At 40.4% G+C, this 18818-nt stretch overlaps 1 protein-coding gene across 1 annotated transcript in view; it reads right to left on the bottom strand.

Moving 5' to 3' along the window:
- Positions 1 to 18818, bottom strand: part of DNAH7 (dynein axonemal heavy chain 7) — a 194031-nt gene that overhangs the window by 124552 nt on the left and 50661 nt on the right. Inside the window, exons 19-21 of the mRNA XM_084806680.1 lie at positions 17222 to 17408; positions 7154 to 7347; positions 2374 to 2572 (exon numbers count right to left, since the gene is read on the bottom strand). Of these exons, the coding sequence (XP_084662806.1) occupies positions 2374 to 2572; positions 7154 to 7347; positions 17222 to 17408 (580 nt within the window). The remainder of the gene's footprint in view (positions 1 to 2373; positions 2573 to 7153; positions 7348 to 17221; positions 17409 to 18818) is intronic.

An 18818-nucleotide genomic window follows, 5' to 3' on the forward strand; every position in this document is an offset into this window, starting at 1 on the left:
ATGAATATGAACCTGAGCACGCTCCGGGAGAGAGCGCAGGACAGGAAGGCCTGGCGTGCTATGGTCCATGGGGTCACGAAGAGTCGGACACGACTGAACGACTGAACAACAACTTCCACTGGCTTTGAAAGGAATAAATCCACTTCCATCTAAGGATGCTGGAAGACTTGCATGTAAGCCTGGCCTAGCTTTGATTGACACAAAAGGAATAAAACATTAGCACATTCAATGAAGCTTTTCAATCAAAACATCAGGAGACTAGGACAGAGTAAAGTGTTGTATGAAAATTACAGTAAAAAAGAAGAAAGGAAGGAAGGGTATGATTAAGACCAAGATAGAAAATGAAGTGAGCTTAAATCAAAAACAGATTCAAAAAGAAAACAGTCAATTTACCATTCTTATCAGACTGTATTCATAGAGTGACAAGCTGTCAGCAGACCCACACACAAAATGTTGCTGATTTCTGTAGCTCTAATATATATTTTGTTGCAGTTTTTGTTCATTATTATAACTAATTCATTGGGAGAATTACTAGATTGCATAAGATGCTGAAATAAATGAAGCTGAGAGGGAATATTTTGGGGACTAAATAGACATGAGGATCAAAGGGAGGAAAATTAAACATGACCTAAGTTCTTGTTTGTAGAAACAGTGACCAAGCGATGGATAAACCAAAGTTTAAATAATCCATTGTTAAGAGATTATGTCCACAGATCTTTCTCCAAGTTAGCTATTAATTGCAAGTGCATGGCAATTCAGCATATAAATACAAAGGTAAGGGCTGAAAGTTTTCAGGACACCTGCCCTCATCTTGACCTCTCTCCTCCTCCATGGGACAAACAACACCATTTTGATTTAAATGTATGCACCTTAAGAATCCTTAGAAAGCTTTTGAAATGTTGTTTTTTTCTTGTTATCACTACTGCTACTGCATCTTTTTCTATGTTCTCATATTGTATCACAAATTCTATTTAATTCTTCAAGAAGTAAAATAAGTTTTTATAAAAACTTTATCTCATGTGTGTGTTTTACTTGAATTATTCTGTCAGTGCAATCCTACACGAACCACAAAAAAGACAGACAGATTAAACCTAACTTTAGGGCTAGTTCAGAGATTACATTTCTTGTGCCACAAGTTATCTCATCTACCCCCAATCTAATGAGCACATGCATCCAGTGGTTAAAATGTGTTCACTGTTACCAGTCAGCAGAAAGTTCTGAGATTTTGGGAAAAAGATAAACCCCAAGAGTATCTCTCTTAAGTGGCTGAGGAACTGAATAAAAAGGTTTTTAGCTTGAGAACATTTGACCTGAACGTATCCAATATCCTACCCATTCCTAAATTTTTGTACTGATGTATTTGCCTGCAAAGCCAATGGGATGTCATATTTTGTACTGCTATAGTGCCATACCTCTTGGAATGAGCCATCTCAAAACTTTACATCCTGGCTCAGCAAATCTTACAACTGGACTATAAGTGATGTGGTAGACTTAAATCCTGACAAATAGTTCATCCTAACATTTGTACCCAAACCACTGCAGATTACTTTGTCTGTCTGACCTACAACATATCATTTTCAAAGCTATGTTTAAGCCACAGCCTACAGAGGGCTAAACTAGATGTGACATTCATTCCATATAAGAAATTATTGTATGCGATTTTAAAAAGGTAAATAGCCATTGCAGAAGTGGTCAGATAAGCAAGATCAGAACCACATCACATGGAGTAGGGGGATGAAGGGGGTATACCCTTCCTTCCTGAACAGGAAGCCAGATTCCAGCTGAACTTCTGGAAAAACTTCCTGACTGTTAGAGCAATACAACAATGGAACCAATTCCCTAGGGAAGTAGTGGGCTCTCCCACACTGGAGGAATTCAAGATGAAGCTGGACAGCCATCTGTCAGGGATGCTTTGACTTAGATTCTTGCATTGAGCAAGTGGCTGGACTCGATGGTCTTATAGGCCCCTTCCAACCCTTGAAGCTGTTATTAGCCCTAGGAGGGAAGCTCCCATTGGTGCCAATGCTGTTTCCCTTCCAGAGTTAAGAGCAGCAGGGGTCCATGGCCTGGAGGAAAGAGTTAAAACCCTCTTCTCATGCACCACAATCCTGATCTTGCTGAGGGCCTCACCTGCAGCAATAGGAGCTTCCCTCCAAGACTAATAGTGTGTGTGGGGGAGCATTGCTGAGACCATGGTGGGGGGGTTAATTTTTTTTAACTATGCACGTTAATTGCTTTTATATGCTTAGCATCATAACTAGGCAAGCTCTGAAGTAAAAGGCAACACTCCCAGAGATTAGAGATATGAACCATATCTATTTACTTTCCTATGGTACTTTATGGAATATACCCAAACTCATCATGGCTTATTACCTTGTGGATGGAATTGACCATAGCTGCTTCCAGTTCAAGTAACCATTTTTCCACTTGTCCTCTAGCTTTAGACGTTGATATAGTGTTTATGAGTTCTACAACTTCTCCTTCGCTGCTTTTCATGTGCGTAATGTCCAAGACTTCAGTAAATTCAACGCTCGCAATTCCTTCAAAACACTTTTTCAAGTGAGGCTTTACCCTGTCAAAATAAAAGAGAGGATTAAGAAACAAACTTTGCATTACACAACTTATGGTGCCTTCAAAGAATACATTATTTATGCACTGTATATTAATAGCCTCTCAACGAGTCAGAGCAGTTACTGCGATCCACAGGCAGAATTTCTTATTCCTATATCACACTTGCAACAAAAAAACACTCAGCATATTAAAGACTACATCTTTTGCTGTAAATCCTCCCCCAAACATGATAGGCATGGAAACAGCATCTCCTGAACTTCTAGCAAGGAGGTTGAACATGCTATGAATGGAATGTCTCTTCAAATAATCTGCAGGACCAAATCTTAAAAGACCAATACATAAAATGATCTCATGCTCTTTTGTTGTTGTTCCTGCTGTTGTTAAGTTCTCATGTCTTCAGTAAATGCATGCAGAATTTTTTTCAAGCGAGCAACCTGACTACCACCCAACATGATTTGATTGCTATGATCAATAATCATCCATCTGCCCCATTTGCCAGACTGCTATTGAGTTTTCATACTGGGTGCCCAACTGGTTCACACATCAGCCTCTGTATACATGGCCAGGCATCAAGAGTGTGCTAGTTGTCCTCACCTCCAATGGCTTACCTGGTCCCACCTGATGTTTGCATGTGTGACTTCACAGGGCAACGCACAGGGGAAAAGGGTAGAGTCTTTTAGGGAGAAGGAGACCTTCAGATGGAGGAGAATGGTGGAGCTGGAGGAGCAAAGATTCCTGGAAGGAACGTGTTGTTGTTGTTTGTTCATTCACTCACTTCCAACTCTTCGTGACTTCATGGACCAGCCCACACCAGAGCTTCCTCTCGGCCGTCGCCACCCCCAGCTCCCCCAAGGTCGAGCCCGTCACCTCCATAATATCATCCATCCATCTTGCCTTTGGTCGGCCCCTCTTCCTTTTGCCTTCCACTTTCCCTAGCATCGGCATCTTCTCCAGGGTATCCTGTCTTCTCATTATGTGGCCAACTACTTCAGTTTTGCCTTTAATATCCCTCCCTCAAGTGAGCAGTCTGGCTTTATTTCCTGGAGTATGGACTGGTTTGAACTTCTTGCAGTCCAAGGCACTCTCAGCATTTTCCTCCAGCACCACAGTTCAAGCATCTATCTTCCTTCGCTCAGCCTTCCTTATGGTCCAGCTCTCGCAGCCATAGGTTACTATGGGGAATACCATTGCTTTCACTATGCGGACCTTTGTTGTCAGTGTGATGTCTCTGCTCTTCACTATTTTATCAAGATTTGTCATTGCTGTCCTCCCAAGAAGTAAACGTCTTCTGATTTCCTGGCTGCAGTCAGCATCTGCAGTAATCTTTGCGCCTAGAAAAACAAAGTCTGTCACTGCCTCCATGTTTTCTCCCACTATTTGCCAGTTATCAATCAAGCTGGTTGCCATAATCTTGGTTTTTGTGAGGTTTAACTGCAACCCAGCTTTTGCACTTTCTTCTTTCACCTTCGTCATGAGGTTCCTCAGCTCCTCCTCACTTTCAGCCATCAAAGTGGTATCATCTGCATATCTGAGATTGTTAATGTTTCTTCCAGCGATTTTATCTCCAGCCTTGGCTTCATCAAGCCCAGCACGTCGCATGATGTGTTCTGCGTACAGGTTGAATAGGTAGGGTGAGAGTATACAACCCTGCCGTACTCCTTTCCCAATCTTAAACCAGTCCGTTGATCCGTGGTCTGTTCTTACCGTTGCTACTTGGTCGTTATACAGATTCCTCAGGAGGCGGACAAGATGACTTGGTATCCCCAGCCCACCAAGAACTTTCCACAATTTGTTACGATCCACACCGTCAAAGGCTTTAGAATACTCAATAAAACAGAAATAGATGTTTTTCTGAACCTCCCTGGCTTTCTCCATTATCCAGCAGATATTGGCAATTTGGTCTCTAGTTCCTCTGCCTTTTCGAAACCCAGCTTGTACATCTGGCAATTCTTGTTCCATGAATTGCTAGAATCTACTTTGCAAGATCTTGAGCATTACCTGACTGGCATGTGAAATAAGTACCACTGTTCGACAGTTTGAACATTCTTTGGTGCTTCCCTTTTTTGGTATGGGGACATAAGTTGATTTTTTCTAATCTGTTGGCCATTCTTGTGTTTTCCCAATTTGCTGGCATATGGCATGCATCACCTTGACAGCATCATCTTTCAAGAGTTTAAACAGTTCAGCTGGGATACCGTCATCTCCTACTGCCTTGTTATTAGCAATGCTTCTTGAGGCCCATTCAACCTCACTCTTCAGGATGTCTGGCTCTAGCTCACTGATCACACCGTCAAATCTGACCACCCCCGATATTATTATCCTTCCTATACAGACCTTCCATATATTCTTGCTACCTTTTCTTGATCTCTTCTGCTTCTGTTTGGTCCTTGCCATCTTTGTTTTTGATCATACCCATTTTTGCCTGGAATTGACCTCCGATGTTTCTAATTTTCTGGAAGAGGTCTCTTGTCCTTCCTATTCTATTATCTTCTTCCGCTTCCGCGCATTGCTTGTTTAAAAATAATTCCTTATCTCTTCTGGCTAACCTCTGGAATTTTGCATTTAATTGGGCATATCTCCCCCATCACTGTTGCCTTTTGCTTTCCTTCTTTCTTGGGCTGCTTCCAGTGTCTCAGCAGACAGCCATCTTGCCTTCTTGGTTTTCTTTTTCTTTGGGACGTTGTTTGTTTATTTATTTATAAGAGAGCTTCGGCTACTGGGCGGTATAGAAATGAAATAAATAAAATAAAATAATTGTTGCCGCCTCCTGAACAATGTTGCGAACTTCTGTCCACAGTTCTTCCGGGACCCTATCTACTAAATCTAGTCCCTTAAATCTATTCTTCATCTCCACTGCATATTCATTAGGAATATTAGTGAGCTCATATCTAACTGATCTGTGGGTCTTCCCTATTCAGTTTAGTCTGATTCTAAATTGTGCAATAAGAAGTTCGTGATCTGAACTACAATCAGCTCCAGGTTTTGTTTTTACCAACTGCATAGATGTCCTCCACCTTTGGCTACAAAGGATGTAGTCAATCTGATTTTGGTGTCGACCGTCTGGTGAAGTCCATGTATAAAGTCGTCTCTTAGGTTGTTGGAAGAGAGTGTTTGTTATGCACAGTGAGTTGTCTTGGCAAAATTCTATCAGCCTATGTCCTGTTTCATTTTGTTCTCCCAGACCATGCTTGCCTGTAATTCCAGGTGTCGTTTGACTACCCACCTTAGCATTCCAGTCTCCTGTAATGAAAATAACATCTTTTTTTGGCGTACTATCCAGTAGGTGCTGCAGATCCTCATAGAACTGATCTACTTCTGCTTCTTCAGCATCTGTGGTTGGGGCGTATATTTGGATCACTGTGATGTTAAATGGCTTACCCTGAATTCGAATTGAGATCATTCTGTCATTTTTTGGATTGTATCCAAGCACTGCTTTAGCCACTTTATTATTAATTATGAAGGCTACTCCATTTCTTCTGTGGTCCTCTTGTCCACAGTAGTAGATCTGGTGGTCATTTGATGTGAAATGGCCCATTCCAGTCCATTTCAGTTCACTGACACCCAAAATGTCTATATTTAATCTTGACATCTCCCCAATAACCACATCCAATTTGCCCTGGCTCATAGACCTTACATTCCAAGTTCCTATGGTGTGTTGATCTTTAGAACATCAGATTCGTCGTTCACCACCAACACCATTGGCTGCTAGCCGTCCTTTTGGCTTTGACCTAGCTACGTCATCACATCTGAGCCTAGTTGAACTTATCCTCTGTTCCTCCCCAGTAGCATTTTGACCATCTTCCGACCTGGGAGTCCCATCTTCCGATGGTATACTGACATATCTCTGGTTGTACTGATCCATTTAGTTTTCATGGCAAGAATACTGGGGTGGGTTGCCGTTTCCTTCCCCAGGGATCGTATTTAGTCTGACCTCTCTGCCATGACCTTCCCGGCTTGGGTGTCCCTTCACGGTTTAGCTCATGACGTCATTGAGGTGCTCAAGCTCCAGCACCACGACAAGGTAATGATCTCCTTTACTGGGATAGAAGAGTTAAGAGATACAGCTTGGGGGCAAGGCTATGGAGGGTTGTGAAGGTAAGGACAAGGAGCTTGTGCTGGATCTGAAAGCAGAGAGGAAACCAACATGGAGATTCAAGGAAAGGTGTCATGTGGTCAGAGTGATGAGAGAGTTTAATTATTTTGGCAGCAGACTGCTGGATACACATGAGGGGACCAAGGTGAGACAACAGAAGACCAGAGAGGAGAAGACTGCAGGTGACCCAGCATGGACTAGAAAGGACAGGCCATATTTTTGCAAAGTTGTAAAAGCAGAAGCAACACAACTTGGCTCCAACTGAACATGGGAAATTAAGGTGGGGGGGGAGAGAGAGAGGAGTAAAAAATAAACCCAAGGCTACATGCTTGTTCAACAGGGTGGATGTTAACACTGCCAATGAATGAGGAAGGCATGTTCATATAAGAGGGCAAGGGATTAGTCATTTGCTCCCCTAAAATGTGTAGTCCTTAATGGGGAAAAAGTGAATTATGACTATTCACAGATGTGTTTCAAACAATACTATACCGTGTAGGATCTTTGGTCTCTGAAAGAATCTCAAGGAGTTCATCATTGGATAAGAAGAAGAATCTGGGGAAGAACAGACGCTTCTTTTCTAAATACTCATTTAGTCCTTTAAGAATTAACTCCAACAACTCGTTGCACTTCTTCAGTTTTTCCAGCATCTTGTCTATCATCACTACTGTAAGAACATGTTTGTCCTGAAGAAATAGAAATGATGATGATGATGATGATGCCCATTTAAAAGCTAGGTATTGTGTTAAGTATTTTGTTGGCTTAAAGGCAGACTCTAGAACTAAAATGATATTTCTCTGTTTTCTCCAAACTCCTCTGCACATTTTTGATGATAAATAATTTTTGAATGTTCTCTAACTCCTTCTCTGGTGGCATTTCACCACCTCCTGAAAACTTGCTTGTTTAGGCAAACTTTTTGCCTACATGTTGGTTCATTTTGCTGGTTCTACTTTCCGGTTTGGGGAATTTTTAAAATATTTTGTATGCTGCTGTTCTGTTGGCTTTTTTATTTGTTTTCGTGACTTTTAAAAACTCTGTATTTGTTACCTACCTTGACTAGTTTAGTCATCCACTGGCATAGGGGGATATAATTGTGCTCAATAAATAAAGAACAAATAAACTGATATGTGAATATTCAGCAAGCATTCTCCAAATATTTTGCACTCGGCACCCGAAGATTTTGCAGTAGAGTTCTACATTTTATAGCAGGAGTGTCAAACCTCTTTCAGCCCAAGGGCCAAATTCTATTTAGGACTAGCTCTCAAGGGCTGCATTCCAGTGATGGGCAGAGCCAAAGACCAAAGGGGCAGAGCCAAAAACCCCAAAATACCAGTATATTTTAGCTTGAAGCTCTTACTGCCAGTAACCATGCCTTAGGAGAGGCATGTCAACCTTTTAGAATGGGGAAAAAACTGTGCAAAAGCTGGGAAACCATCAAATGATCAGTGGAATCCCAGAGAGCCAAAGACTCAACCCCCCTGTTTTACAGTAACTGATAGTTGGCATGCCCTCACTCAACATTTGGGAGCGTGTAACATACAGCAGTCAGTATTTGACTGGCCTACAGTAGCAGTGGTATGTAGTAACATTTGAAAAATATTGGCTACCTTTAATCAAAACATTTATTGATCAATTAAAGCCATATTTTTAATCAACTAAATTAGACAACACATTTTTAAATGTGAATTATTTTTATGTAAGTGTATTACATTACTTACATTAAGCATACAAACTGCATAGAGGCACCATTTTAGAAGAGGCATTCCCCCTTCACTTCACACCAGACAGAATGTATTTTCTAAGATGGCACCTTATACATGCACTAATTCAAAACAGTGAGTTTTAGTGATATACAAATGTATGGATCCCATCAATGAATTTAACTCAACAGAATTTAACTCTACTGATTAATTGACTCAAGGTTTATTTAATCAGATGGCAGCCTTAATTTGGAAACCATCTGACCAAGAAGTTAGTATTTGACAAGATTTGACACCTGACATGCAGAAGTAATCAGTACCTTGACAGCTGGCATTCTAGAAATCAGTATTTGACCATATTGGTTTCTATTACTTCAAACAGAATTTAGCAAATTTTATATAACAGCATCAACTGCTGTAACCAATTTTTAAAAGTTACATTTTGAACTTTCTTCCAGAATACAAGTGTTGAAATTTGAGGTAAAATATTGCCATCAAAATACAACATTTTGCAGAATTTTGTCTTGGTTCTAGCTGACTCCCACATGACATTGTTCCACATGGAAGTCAATATGTGTATGACTGAGGTCCATATCAAGGTCTATACTAGCATACAAAGATGAATATGTATGTGTTGAAAGATAAGTATGGCCAAAGATGTATATTTGCATTTCAATGTGTAGGACAGCAGGACATTGGAGTAATCAATTTCCCTAAGAGTTTAGCACGATAAAATATATACTTGGCTATGGCTTTATAATTTATTAATTACATAAAACCAGAATAAGAACTACACAGAGAGATAGTGTAGTATATTTGGTTTATAATAGGAAATCTGGGTTCTAATTCCCATGCACAAACCTGAAAAAAAGTCACAAAAATTACCAGCATACACAAAAAGTGTACTAGCCTTTCTGATTGCACATATGCATTTCTAGCCTGAAAGAAGAAGAAAAATCCAGTGTTTGTAAAGCTTCCCTGTCCAATCACCACAGGTGACCAGATGAACAGCTATGTATCTGCCCAATAAAGCTCACTAGATAGCACTGCCAAGTCATGATCTGTCACTCTAAATTACATCGCAAGGTCGTAAGACTGACAGTATAACCCCATACATGTCTATTCAGAAGTAAGTCCCATTGAGTTCAATAAGGTGTATGCTCAGGTAAATGAGTATAGGTTTATTGCCCAAACCAGCTCTGCATTCCTTGAAGGAAGGGAAGGTCACAAATGTACCAAATAAACTGTTCAGCCTTCGAAAATTAGCTGTAGTTTATTATTTTATCTGCCAAAATAAATAACATGATGATAATGATAATAATAATAGTAATAGTAATAGCTTCATTGTGTTCAAAGCATTTCACATACATTGTTTCAGTAATCACAGTAAAATAGAGGTTAAAAGCCAGTCACATACAAATAGAATGGAATTTGGTAATAGGGTGAAACAAGAATTGTAGATGTCTTAAAATCTAAGGTAGAGCACATACCAGACACAACCGTGTGGCATAATGATAAACTGTGACTGACAACCATCTTCCATTCTCCACCCCATCTTAACTCCTTTATCACTTGGCTGCTATATCCCTAACAGCACACTCCTAAACATGTTTACTTAGAAGTAAGTTTCTTTGACTTCTGGTTGGGACCGATGTTTGAGAAAGCTCCCACGGGAGCTTTCTCAAACAGCTTTTTAAAAGGTTGAAAAACTTTTTCATCTCCCCCTTGGAATGGAAGGGGGGGGGGCAAGGCAACAGCTCTGGACAACATCTTGGAGAAAGGTAACTCCCACGCAATAGTGGGGAGGCTGGATTCCAGGATTATCTTCCCAGAGCATTACCAACACAAAAAGCTGTACTGAGACTCCTATTTTATAGGAGAAAACAGGGCTGACGTGTTCCATAATAATATATGCTTTAAGAAATATTAACAACCTCTGAGGGATGATTTAAGAAAAATCAACAATAGTTGAGAACATCTGAGGACCTGCAAGATCTGTTTGAGAGAAACATGTCTGCGCCAAGGAGAAGAAAGGAGCCAGCATCTACTCCCCCCGCATCCTCTGTGTCAAAAGTGTCGAAGACAGAAGCTATAGGGGAATTATTTATGCTGATAAAGACTTTATCTTCGCAATTTACGGAGCAAGTCAAAAGGCTGGATTTCATCCAAAATTCCATCACCGCCCTGCAAGGAGCTGTAGATTTAATTAATGCATCACGGCAAAAAATGGAGACGAAAATTAATGAGCTTGAAAACCGAGTGGCAGGAAATGAAACTACATCACAAATTTGTTTTAAAAATATCTCTGATAGAATCGCTCAACTGGAGGCCTTCACGAAACGATCCAAGGTACGGATTATTGGGATTAAAAATCCGCCTAATTATGTAAAATTGCCTATTTTTGTGGATAAACTTTTGCATGAGATACTCCCTATTTCATCTGATTATTTACTTGATATTGAGCAAGCATTTCGTGTGCCAAATGCTAAAGGGACTGATTACACCATCATAGTTCCATTTGCAAAAGTCTCCACAAAGAATTATATCCTGTGCTTGGCAAGGGAGGCTGGAAGCCTTTCCTGGAAACAAGTTAAAGTTAGGTTATTCCCAGACTACATCAAAGAGGTGGTGAATAAAAGAAGGCAAGTTATCAATGCAAAGAATATGGCAAAACAAATGAACTTACAATACTACTGAAAATATCCTGCTACACTTTGTATTGTGTCTGAAGGTCAGATGAAGAAGTTCCTAAATCATGAAATGGCGGAGGCTTGGCTTAACGTAAAAATGCATGAGAATTCTGTTACAACCCCATGAACTGGAATCTTTAAACAAGCTTGGTTAACTGTCTGTGTATATGACTCAGGCTAATTCAGAAGATAAATGATTATATATATATTGGTTTATTCTCTTTTATCTTTCTTTTTTGCTTTTCTTTATGTTTTTTATTTTAAAATAGATAATATATCTAGTATAAAATGTATTACTGATGGTTGAAGATTTATATTGTTTTATTATTATATAATACTATATATATATATATATATATATATATATCATATTACTACTACTAATATAGGCTTTTAGGAATTAATTATAGACCTGTTTCCTTGATATAAGATTGATGATATGATATAGAAATGTAAGGTTGTTTATTAAACTGTAAGATTGTTAAGGTTATAGATAAAGTTTTTAAAACAGAATGGCATCGGAGGCCGGGGGGTGTTGGAGTTTAAACTCAATTCTTTAAGGGGGAGGGGGAGGGGGAGGGAAGGGGAGGGAAATTTTATTCTTTTTTTCTTCACTTCCTTTCCTCCTCCTTTTCCACCCTTTTCTCTTTTTTTCCCTCTCTTTTTTCTTCTCTGTTATTGTGGTGTCCTCATCAGAATATTGTGTTGTTGGGAAATTTAAGTATTGATTAGGTTGCTGGTAATTTTGGTACTGTTTATTTCATTTATAACAATAAAATAAATAAAAATATATTCAAAAAAGAAGAGGTAAGTTTCTTTGAGTACAATGAGGCTTGCTCCCAGGTAAGTGGGCATGGGATTGCAGCCTAAGCCCCTCTTCCACATTTCCAGACATGTTCAGTTCCTGCTCAGTCTCCTTATGTTTCCATCTTCCCATTTTAAAACTCCACATTCAACTCCTTTCTATGCATTTGCAGGCTTACTTGCTGCAACATGTCCTCCCTCTTGGCCAACTTGTTCTTCAACCACTGTCCCTCTCAATTCTGCCCCCTACTCCCTTCAACTTGATGTGAACAGATCCCTAGGCAGCTACTTTGCTTTGCCAACTTGAACCGTGTGCAATCCTCCCTCCCTCCCTCCCTCTGAGTGCTTCCAGAGAGAGGGGTCCTAGAAACAATTTCTTAGAAATTCACAACTGATTAAATGAGTTCAGATTTCTATGAATTCAACCTGCGGATTCCGCAGCAGACCGGCTTTTTCTGAGTCGTGTGAATTCCACAGAGTTGTGGACCAGTTTTCACTTTGGAGGAGTGGATCTGCATTAATTCGCATTAGCACTAATGTGCACTTGCACAAATATGCTAATCCACATTAGTTCACATAATGTGAATTAGTGCAAGTAGAATGAAATTCTGGTAAAAAAAATCTGACTCCACCAATGAGCAGATGACAGACCAAAGACTCCTGACAATCTATGAAACACGGATGGCATGGATGTAACAAACCCTGTACATCCTTTGCTCTTACTACTAAGAATCAGAAGGCATTATGCAGCTATTCCGTCTTTTTCTTCTTAATGGATTTTCTGCAGTAAGAAAAAAGATGGAAGGAGTGGTGGGAAAACACAGGAGGGTTATGAGTGGAAGATGGAAATATCTAGACCCCTCTAGAATTCTGTGAATGAGGCAAGGCGATAAAGCCTTGGCTGGAAGTTCTCTCTCTCACCCCAGATTACTTTTCTCTGCCCTTACACTCTCAGCTCAGAGAAAAAGTACACATTCTGCATAATGCCACCTGAGCACCCTCAGGTGGCCGCTATGTGCAATTTCAGTGGTTACATTCAGCAGACTAAAAGACACGTACTTTCATGATTTCCTCAGGAATCATGGGATTTTGGAATATTCCCTGTACCTAAATTTTAGCCACATAATCCACACCAATATTCAACAGCTACAACTCTGATGGAACTTGAAGACTAGATGAGACCGCCCTGGATTATGATTTTTCAAAGCCCTGATGTCGTTTGAGGAAGACTTGAGGACAAGTAAGCTTTATAAAGATAAAGTGTGGCTAAGCATGTGGAAAAAGAATCAGCAGCCTGTTAAATGTTTCATAAAAGGTAAAGGTGTCCCCAACCAGTCGTGTCCGACTCTAGGGTGCGGTGCTCATCCCCATTTCTAAGCCAAACAGCCAGCACTGTCCAAAGACGCTTCTGTGGTCATGTGGCCGGCATGACTGAACACCAAGGTGCACGGAACGCTGTTACCTTTCCCGCCGAGGCGGTACCTATTTATCTACTTGCAATTTCTTGCTTTCGAACTGCTAGGTTGGCAGAAGCTGGGACTGAAGACGGGAGCTCACTCCGTCACACAGCTCTCGGGTCTCGAACTGCTGACCTGCCGACCTTCCAGTCTGCAGTTCAGCGCCTTAACCACTAAGCCACCACGGCTTAGTGTATGAAACATTTCAATGTATGAAATGTTTCATACATTGATACAATTATAGCTCCTCTATAAATCTTCCAATCTATACACAGATTCTCGTTTTAAGATTTTTTAAAAAGAAGTCTTTCATTCTCTTCCCATGTAGAAAAAGATAACTCCTTTATACCATTTGTTTATCAAAACTAACAATCAAATCAAAGATAAATTTCATCCTCACTTATCTGAGCCACATAGATAAAAATTATTCAGATCTGGGGTAAAACACAGGACAAAAAGCACTTTTATGATTTCTTGCAGCCATTGTAAAACATAACCGCAAGTCAGAAAATCAACACATAGGCTCAGATTTCATTTATGTTGATGGGGAATATATAATCTAGTCACTATTTCTAGACATACACTGCCATCTTCTGGGGAAAGAATCCTGACAGTTTATTCACATGGAAATGTAAAAAAGAAGTTGTTAAATATTGAATGGTACAGTGGGCTACCATGGTGGCTCAGTAAAGCACCAAGCTTTTATGACTTGCAGCAGCGCAATCTTGTTCATACTTATTCAGAAATAAATTCATGGGGCTTATTACAAATAAGTGTACATATGATTGCAGCCTAACAGCCTGATTCCATATTCATCCCAATGAGTTCACTAGGGCTTAATCTCAAATAAGGGTAGAGAGGAAGAATAAACACTATAAAAAACATAGAGCTACAGTTTTCAGAGGAGTAACCGTATTCCCCCAGGACAGATGAAGTTTCACCAGGACTTCAATAACATCCACCTCACCAACCTGAGCCTAGACCACTCCACGCAAGAGGTTCACTTTCTGCGCATGACATTACAACTACATAGTGGACATGTAAACACTACCCTATATCGGAAACTACACATGCTAACGTGCTTCCAGTTTCCACCCAGAACACACCACAAAATCCATTGTCTATAGCCAAGCCCTACAATACAGCCGCATCTGCTCAGACTCATCAGACAGAGACTCTTAACTTAAGGATCTAAATCAGACGTTTCTCAGACTACAACGAAGTGAAGAAACAAATCAATAACCAGGCCAGGCTAATACCCAGGAATAATCTACTACAGGACAAACCCAGAAGAGAAAACAGCAGAACCTACAGTTCCCAGCTAAGATCACTCAAATGTATCATCAATGATCTCCAGCCCATTCTGGACAATGACACTTCCCTCTTACAGGCCTTGGGTGGTAAGCCTGTACTTACAGTCAGTCACCCAACCTAAAAAGGTTATTCACCAGCAACAGCAGACCTCACAACAGAGATGCAGATGCAGATGTTTGCCAATTCTGTAACCATATCTACTCTGGCAACATATTACAGGACCTAATATTACCATTCACAACTTCAGTGGGTCATACATCTGCTCATCTGCCATCATTTGCCAGCACAGCCCTACTGCATTCTACATTGGACAAACAGACCATTCTCTATGCAAAAGAATAAATGGATACAAATCTGACATCAGGAATAGCAATATTCAAAACCACTAGGGAAACATTTCAACCTCCCAGAACGCTTTGTCAATGACCTTAAAGTGGCCATTCTTGAACAAAGGAACTTCAGAGAGAGATATCAATGCAAAACTGCTGAAGTACAATTCATCAAGAAATTCAACTCTATTTCCTGTGGAATAAAGACAATTTTGTTTTTTTAAATCACATTATATATGCTAATCTGCTCGCCATTGAAATGATGTCTGTGTTATCACCCAACAACATTTTGTGAATAGCAACCATTATGATAATTATCATTGCCTGTACTTTTTGCATTTCAGTTCCCACTGACCACAGGGTTTACATTATCCTCTTCCCCCCCACAAGCCCCTCCTGCTACCATGTCTATAGAAATCTGCCACCTTGAAGTTAACACCGTATGCATCTGATGAAATGGACAGTGTCCATAAAAGCTTAAGCTACAATAAACTGGTTACTCTTGAAGATACCACAAGATGCCTTAATAGGGCTACAACTCTAGACAGATAGAGCTGTGACTAGATAGAGCTATTGATAGAGCTACAACTATGTAGTGTCTCCTTTGCCTGCTTTCTTGCAACATCTACTTTAACACAACACATTATGCAACTGTGCATTGCCCAAGCCCCACCACCACTTCATATGATTAGCTGTTGGCAGTGGGGATTGGGAAAGCAGAGTGCAATTACAATGGATCACAGATTGTGTTAAACTAGACACTAGGGGCGGGGGGCGGGGGGAAATGACACAGGGAGAGGAGCAGCTCTGCATCTCCTGTGATATCTAGTTCTGTCTTAAATGTGCACAGAATTGCAGCTTAACAACTTGATCCAATACATGATTATTCAGAATTACCACGAAGTTCACTGTAGTTCCCAGGCAAGTATTCTAGGATTGCAGCGTAAATCTTGAAGTCAATGTGTCCTACTTTACAAAGAATAACTCTGTAGTATATTTGAAGGTGTCCTCTGTTTGAAGGGCTGCCCAGTCCAAGACCAGTTTAAAGGTAAAGAACCATAAGAAAGGATAGCAGGGACCTTGAAGTTGACCACCAACAGTGGACAACAGACTGAGCAGGCACACAGGTCGCTTGGTTACAGTCTTCCCATCTGTGGTGAGATGCATTGTATTTTTATTTATATTATAGTAATTATTTCTAAATTCTCATTTTCCCCTCTGTGTGTGTGTGTGTGTGTATACACACACACACACACTACATATGCAAATGTTATGCAAATCTGTGTCGTTTTTAGTTCTCTTCTTTCATGAGGCATTTCCTCTTTTTTGGCAATGTATAAGTGGCCACCCTAAGTCAATAAGGTTTACTTTTGAATAAACACCTCTAAAAGGATATTAGAGAGATGGAAAAGGCACAGAAAAGGGCAGCCAAAAAGGATCACAGTGCTGGAGCAACTGTGGAATGGTTATGCTTGCAGCTATTTTGTTTAGAAAAAATATGAGCAAGAAGTGACATCACACAGGTATATAAAATTATGCATAGTGTGGAGAAACTGGATGGAGAGAAGGTTTTCCCCCCCTCTCACTAGAACCCATGTCCTCCAATGAAGCTGAATGGTGAGAGATTCAGGACAGATATATTTAAACTATGGAATTCACTTTTACAAGATATGATGATGGCCACCAGCTTAGATGGCTTTAAAAGGGGATTAATCACATTCGTGGAGGACAAAGCTATCAATGACTACTAGTCAAGATGGCTATATGCTACCTCCATAATAAGATGCACCATGCCTCTGAATACCTGTCACGGAGGCACAACAACAGAAGAGGACTTTTGCCCACATGTCCTGCTTGCGGGATTCCCATGGGCATCTAGGTAGCCTCTGGGGGAAACCAGATGCTGGATTTGATAGGCCTTTGGTCTGATCCAGCAGGGCTCTTTTTATGTTCTTATGATGAAGACACTAAGTTTTCTTTCACAAATAAGTTGTGTTATTGCCCTACAAGTACTTGCATTCTATTCATATCTTCAGACTAGTCCATCCAATTCCTCCAGACAAACAGTCCAAAACAGCATCTCAGGATGTTTTTCAGTATAGGTAATTTAGTTTAGCACATACTTAATTCATGAAGTCCCAATGAATTTCTACTAGGCTTTTATGCAAGTAAAATAAACTCTAATTCCCTTTTGAATAATTCATTCATACATACACACACACGCACACACCACATATTTAATTCTTCCAAAGAGAACAATGACTACCTGTATGGCGTATTTCATGAGATCCTTCCATGTTTTGTCCACAGTGGTGAATCGCCTACCTTCTTCAGGCATCTGAGCCATAATGTCAGGAGAGCTGAAAATTGGCTCCAGATACAGCCAGGTAGCCTGAACTTTCAGCCATTCATCCAAGATTTCCTGTACCAACAAAAGCTTTGATTCCCACTCCCTATAAAACAGAACACACTGAACCTAAGGTTCTTGTTTGCAGTAGCAATACTTCTCCTGTGAAAAGATTCCAGTGAGGCACATAATAACTCTTCATATTTCGCTGTGGTTAAAGGGCTAGGAGTGAGGAGAAACTCTAGCTCTGTGGTAACTCTATCTCATGTGTTCAACAGGGAAAGCAATTCCAGAGAACGTGCTCACCCAACAACACAATTGCTCATGCCCTATTTCCCTCTGCCTGCCAGACAAAAAGTCCAAATTATGCAGTGAAATTCAAATTCTGTACCCAGAAGTCTCTGGTATTGCCTTCAAAAGACATCATGAACATGGGAAAAATGATATAACCAATTGGCACAAAGCTGCTTAATTTCCATGCTTTATTCAGAATGCTTTTGGCTGGGGCAAAGGTTTTTGCCAGGTGCCAGGAGGACAGTTCCAAGTGACAAAGGGTGAGTGCAAATATATCAGTAGGGAAACATAACTGAATACCATACAGCAGGTGTGGGGAACTTTTGTCCATCCAGATATTGTTGGACTACAACTTCCGTCATCCCTGACCATTGGCCATGCTGGTTGGGCCTGATGGGAGTTGCAGTCCAACAATATCTCTAGGGCCACAGGTTCCCCACCCCTGCTGTAGGGGAAAGAAAAGGGGAGGTAGACAGCCTTGAAGGAGCACTACACTGAAGCTTACTGGGTATCCTTGGTCATTTCTCTGTGTATTTTACCTCAGAGGGTCACATGAGATAAAAATTGTAAAGCACACTGTACACCAAAATAAAATGTTATCTAATTACGATGAAGAAGCACTATGTGTGTGAGCTCAGAAATGTGCTTTCAGATCTCTAAATGAAGAGTGCCCAGGAGCTTACAAAAAACATGACAATGACATTCCCAAAGATATCAATTTCACAAGGGGGGAGGTTCATTGGTTCAGTGACTCAAGGACTAGTCAAGTCACAGGCCTAAACTGGAATGGGAGAAAAACTAGAAAGAGCATATACTTTCTCAATCAAATATTTACAGTCTTGGGGAGATCAATCATATATCTTGAGCCTCACAAGTGTATTCAGAGCCAGAGAGGACAGAGATATGCAAATACACATGAAGCTCAAAAGTATGAAACTAACCTGTTTAATGACTCATAGAGCCAAATTAGATATGACAGTGGTAGGAACCAACTTGGGTCACGCTGATTTAATATAAAGCAGAGGATAGGAGCGATTTAAAGCACAGATAGACTATGAAATCAGAACTCTCTCACACACCCATGTTTTCCCACTGATACCACTTCTTATCAATTGTTCTCTCCCAGATGGTGTTACTTCCAGTCTCAGAGCTCCATGGAAAGAAAAACAGCTGGAGTGAAGTGGGGTGTGTGTGCAGGGGGACACATGAGTGAGGGGAGAGA

The sequence above is a fragment of the Heloderma suspectum genome, chromosome 1 (assembly GCF_057233095.1).
Source record: "Heloderma suspectum isolate Gila_16-S chromosome 1, 16-S_ref, whole genome shotgun sequence".
NCBI lineage: Eukaryota > Metazoa > Chordata > Lepidosauria > Squamata > Helodermatidae > Heloderma > Heloderma suspectum.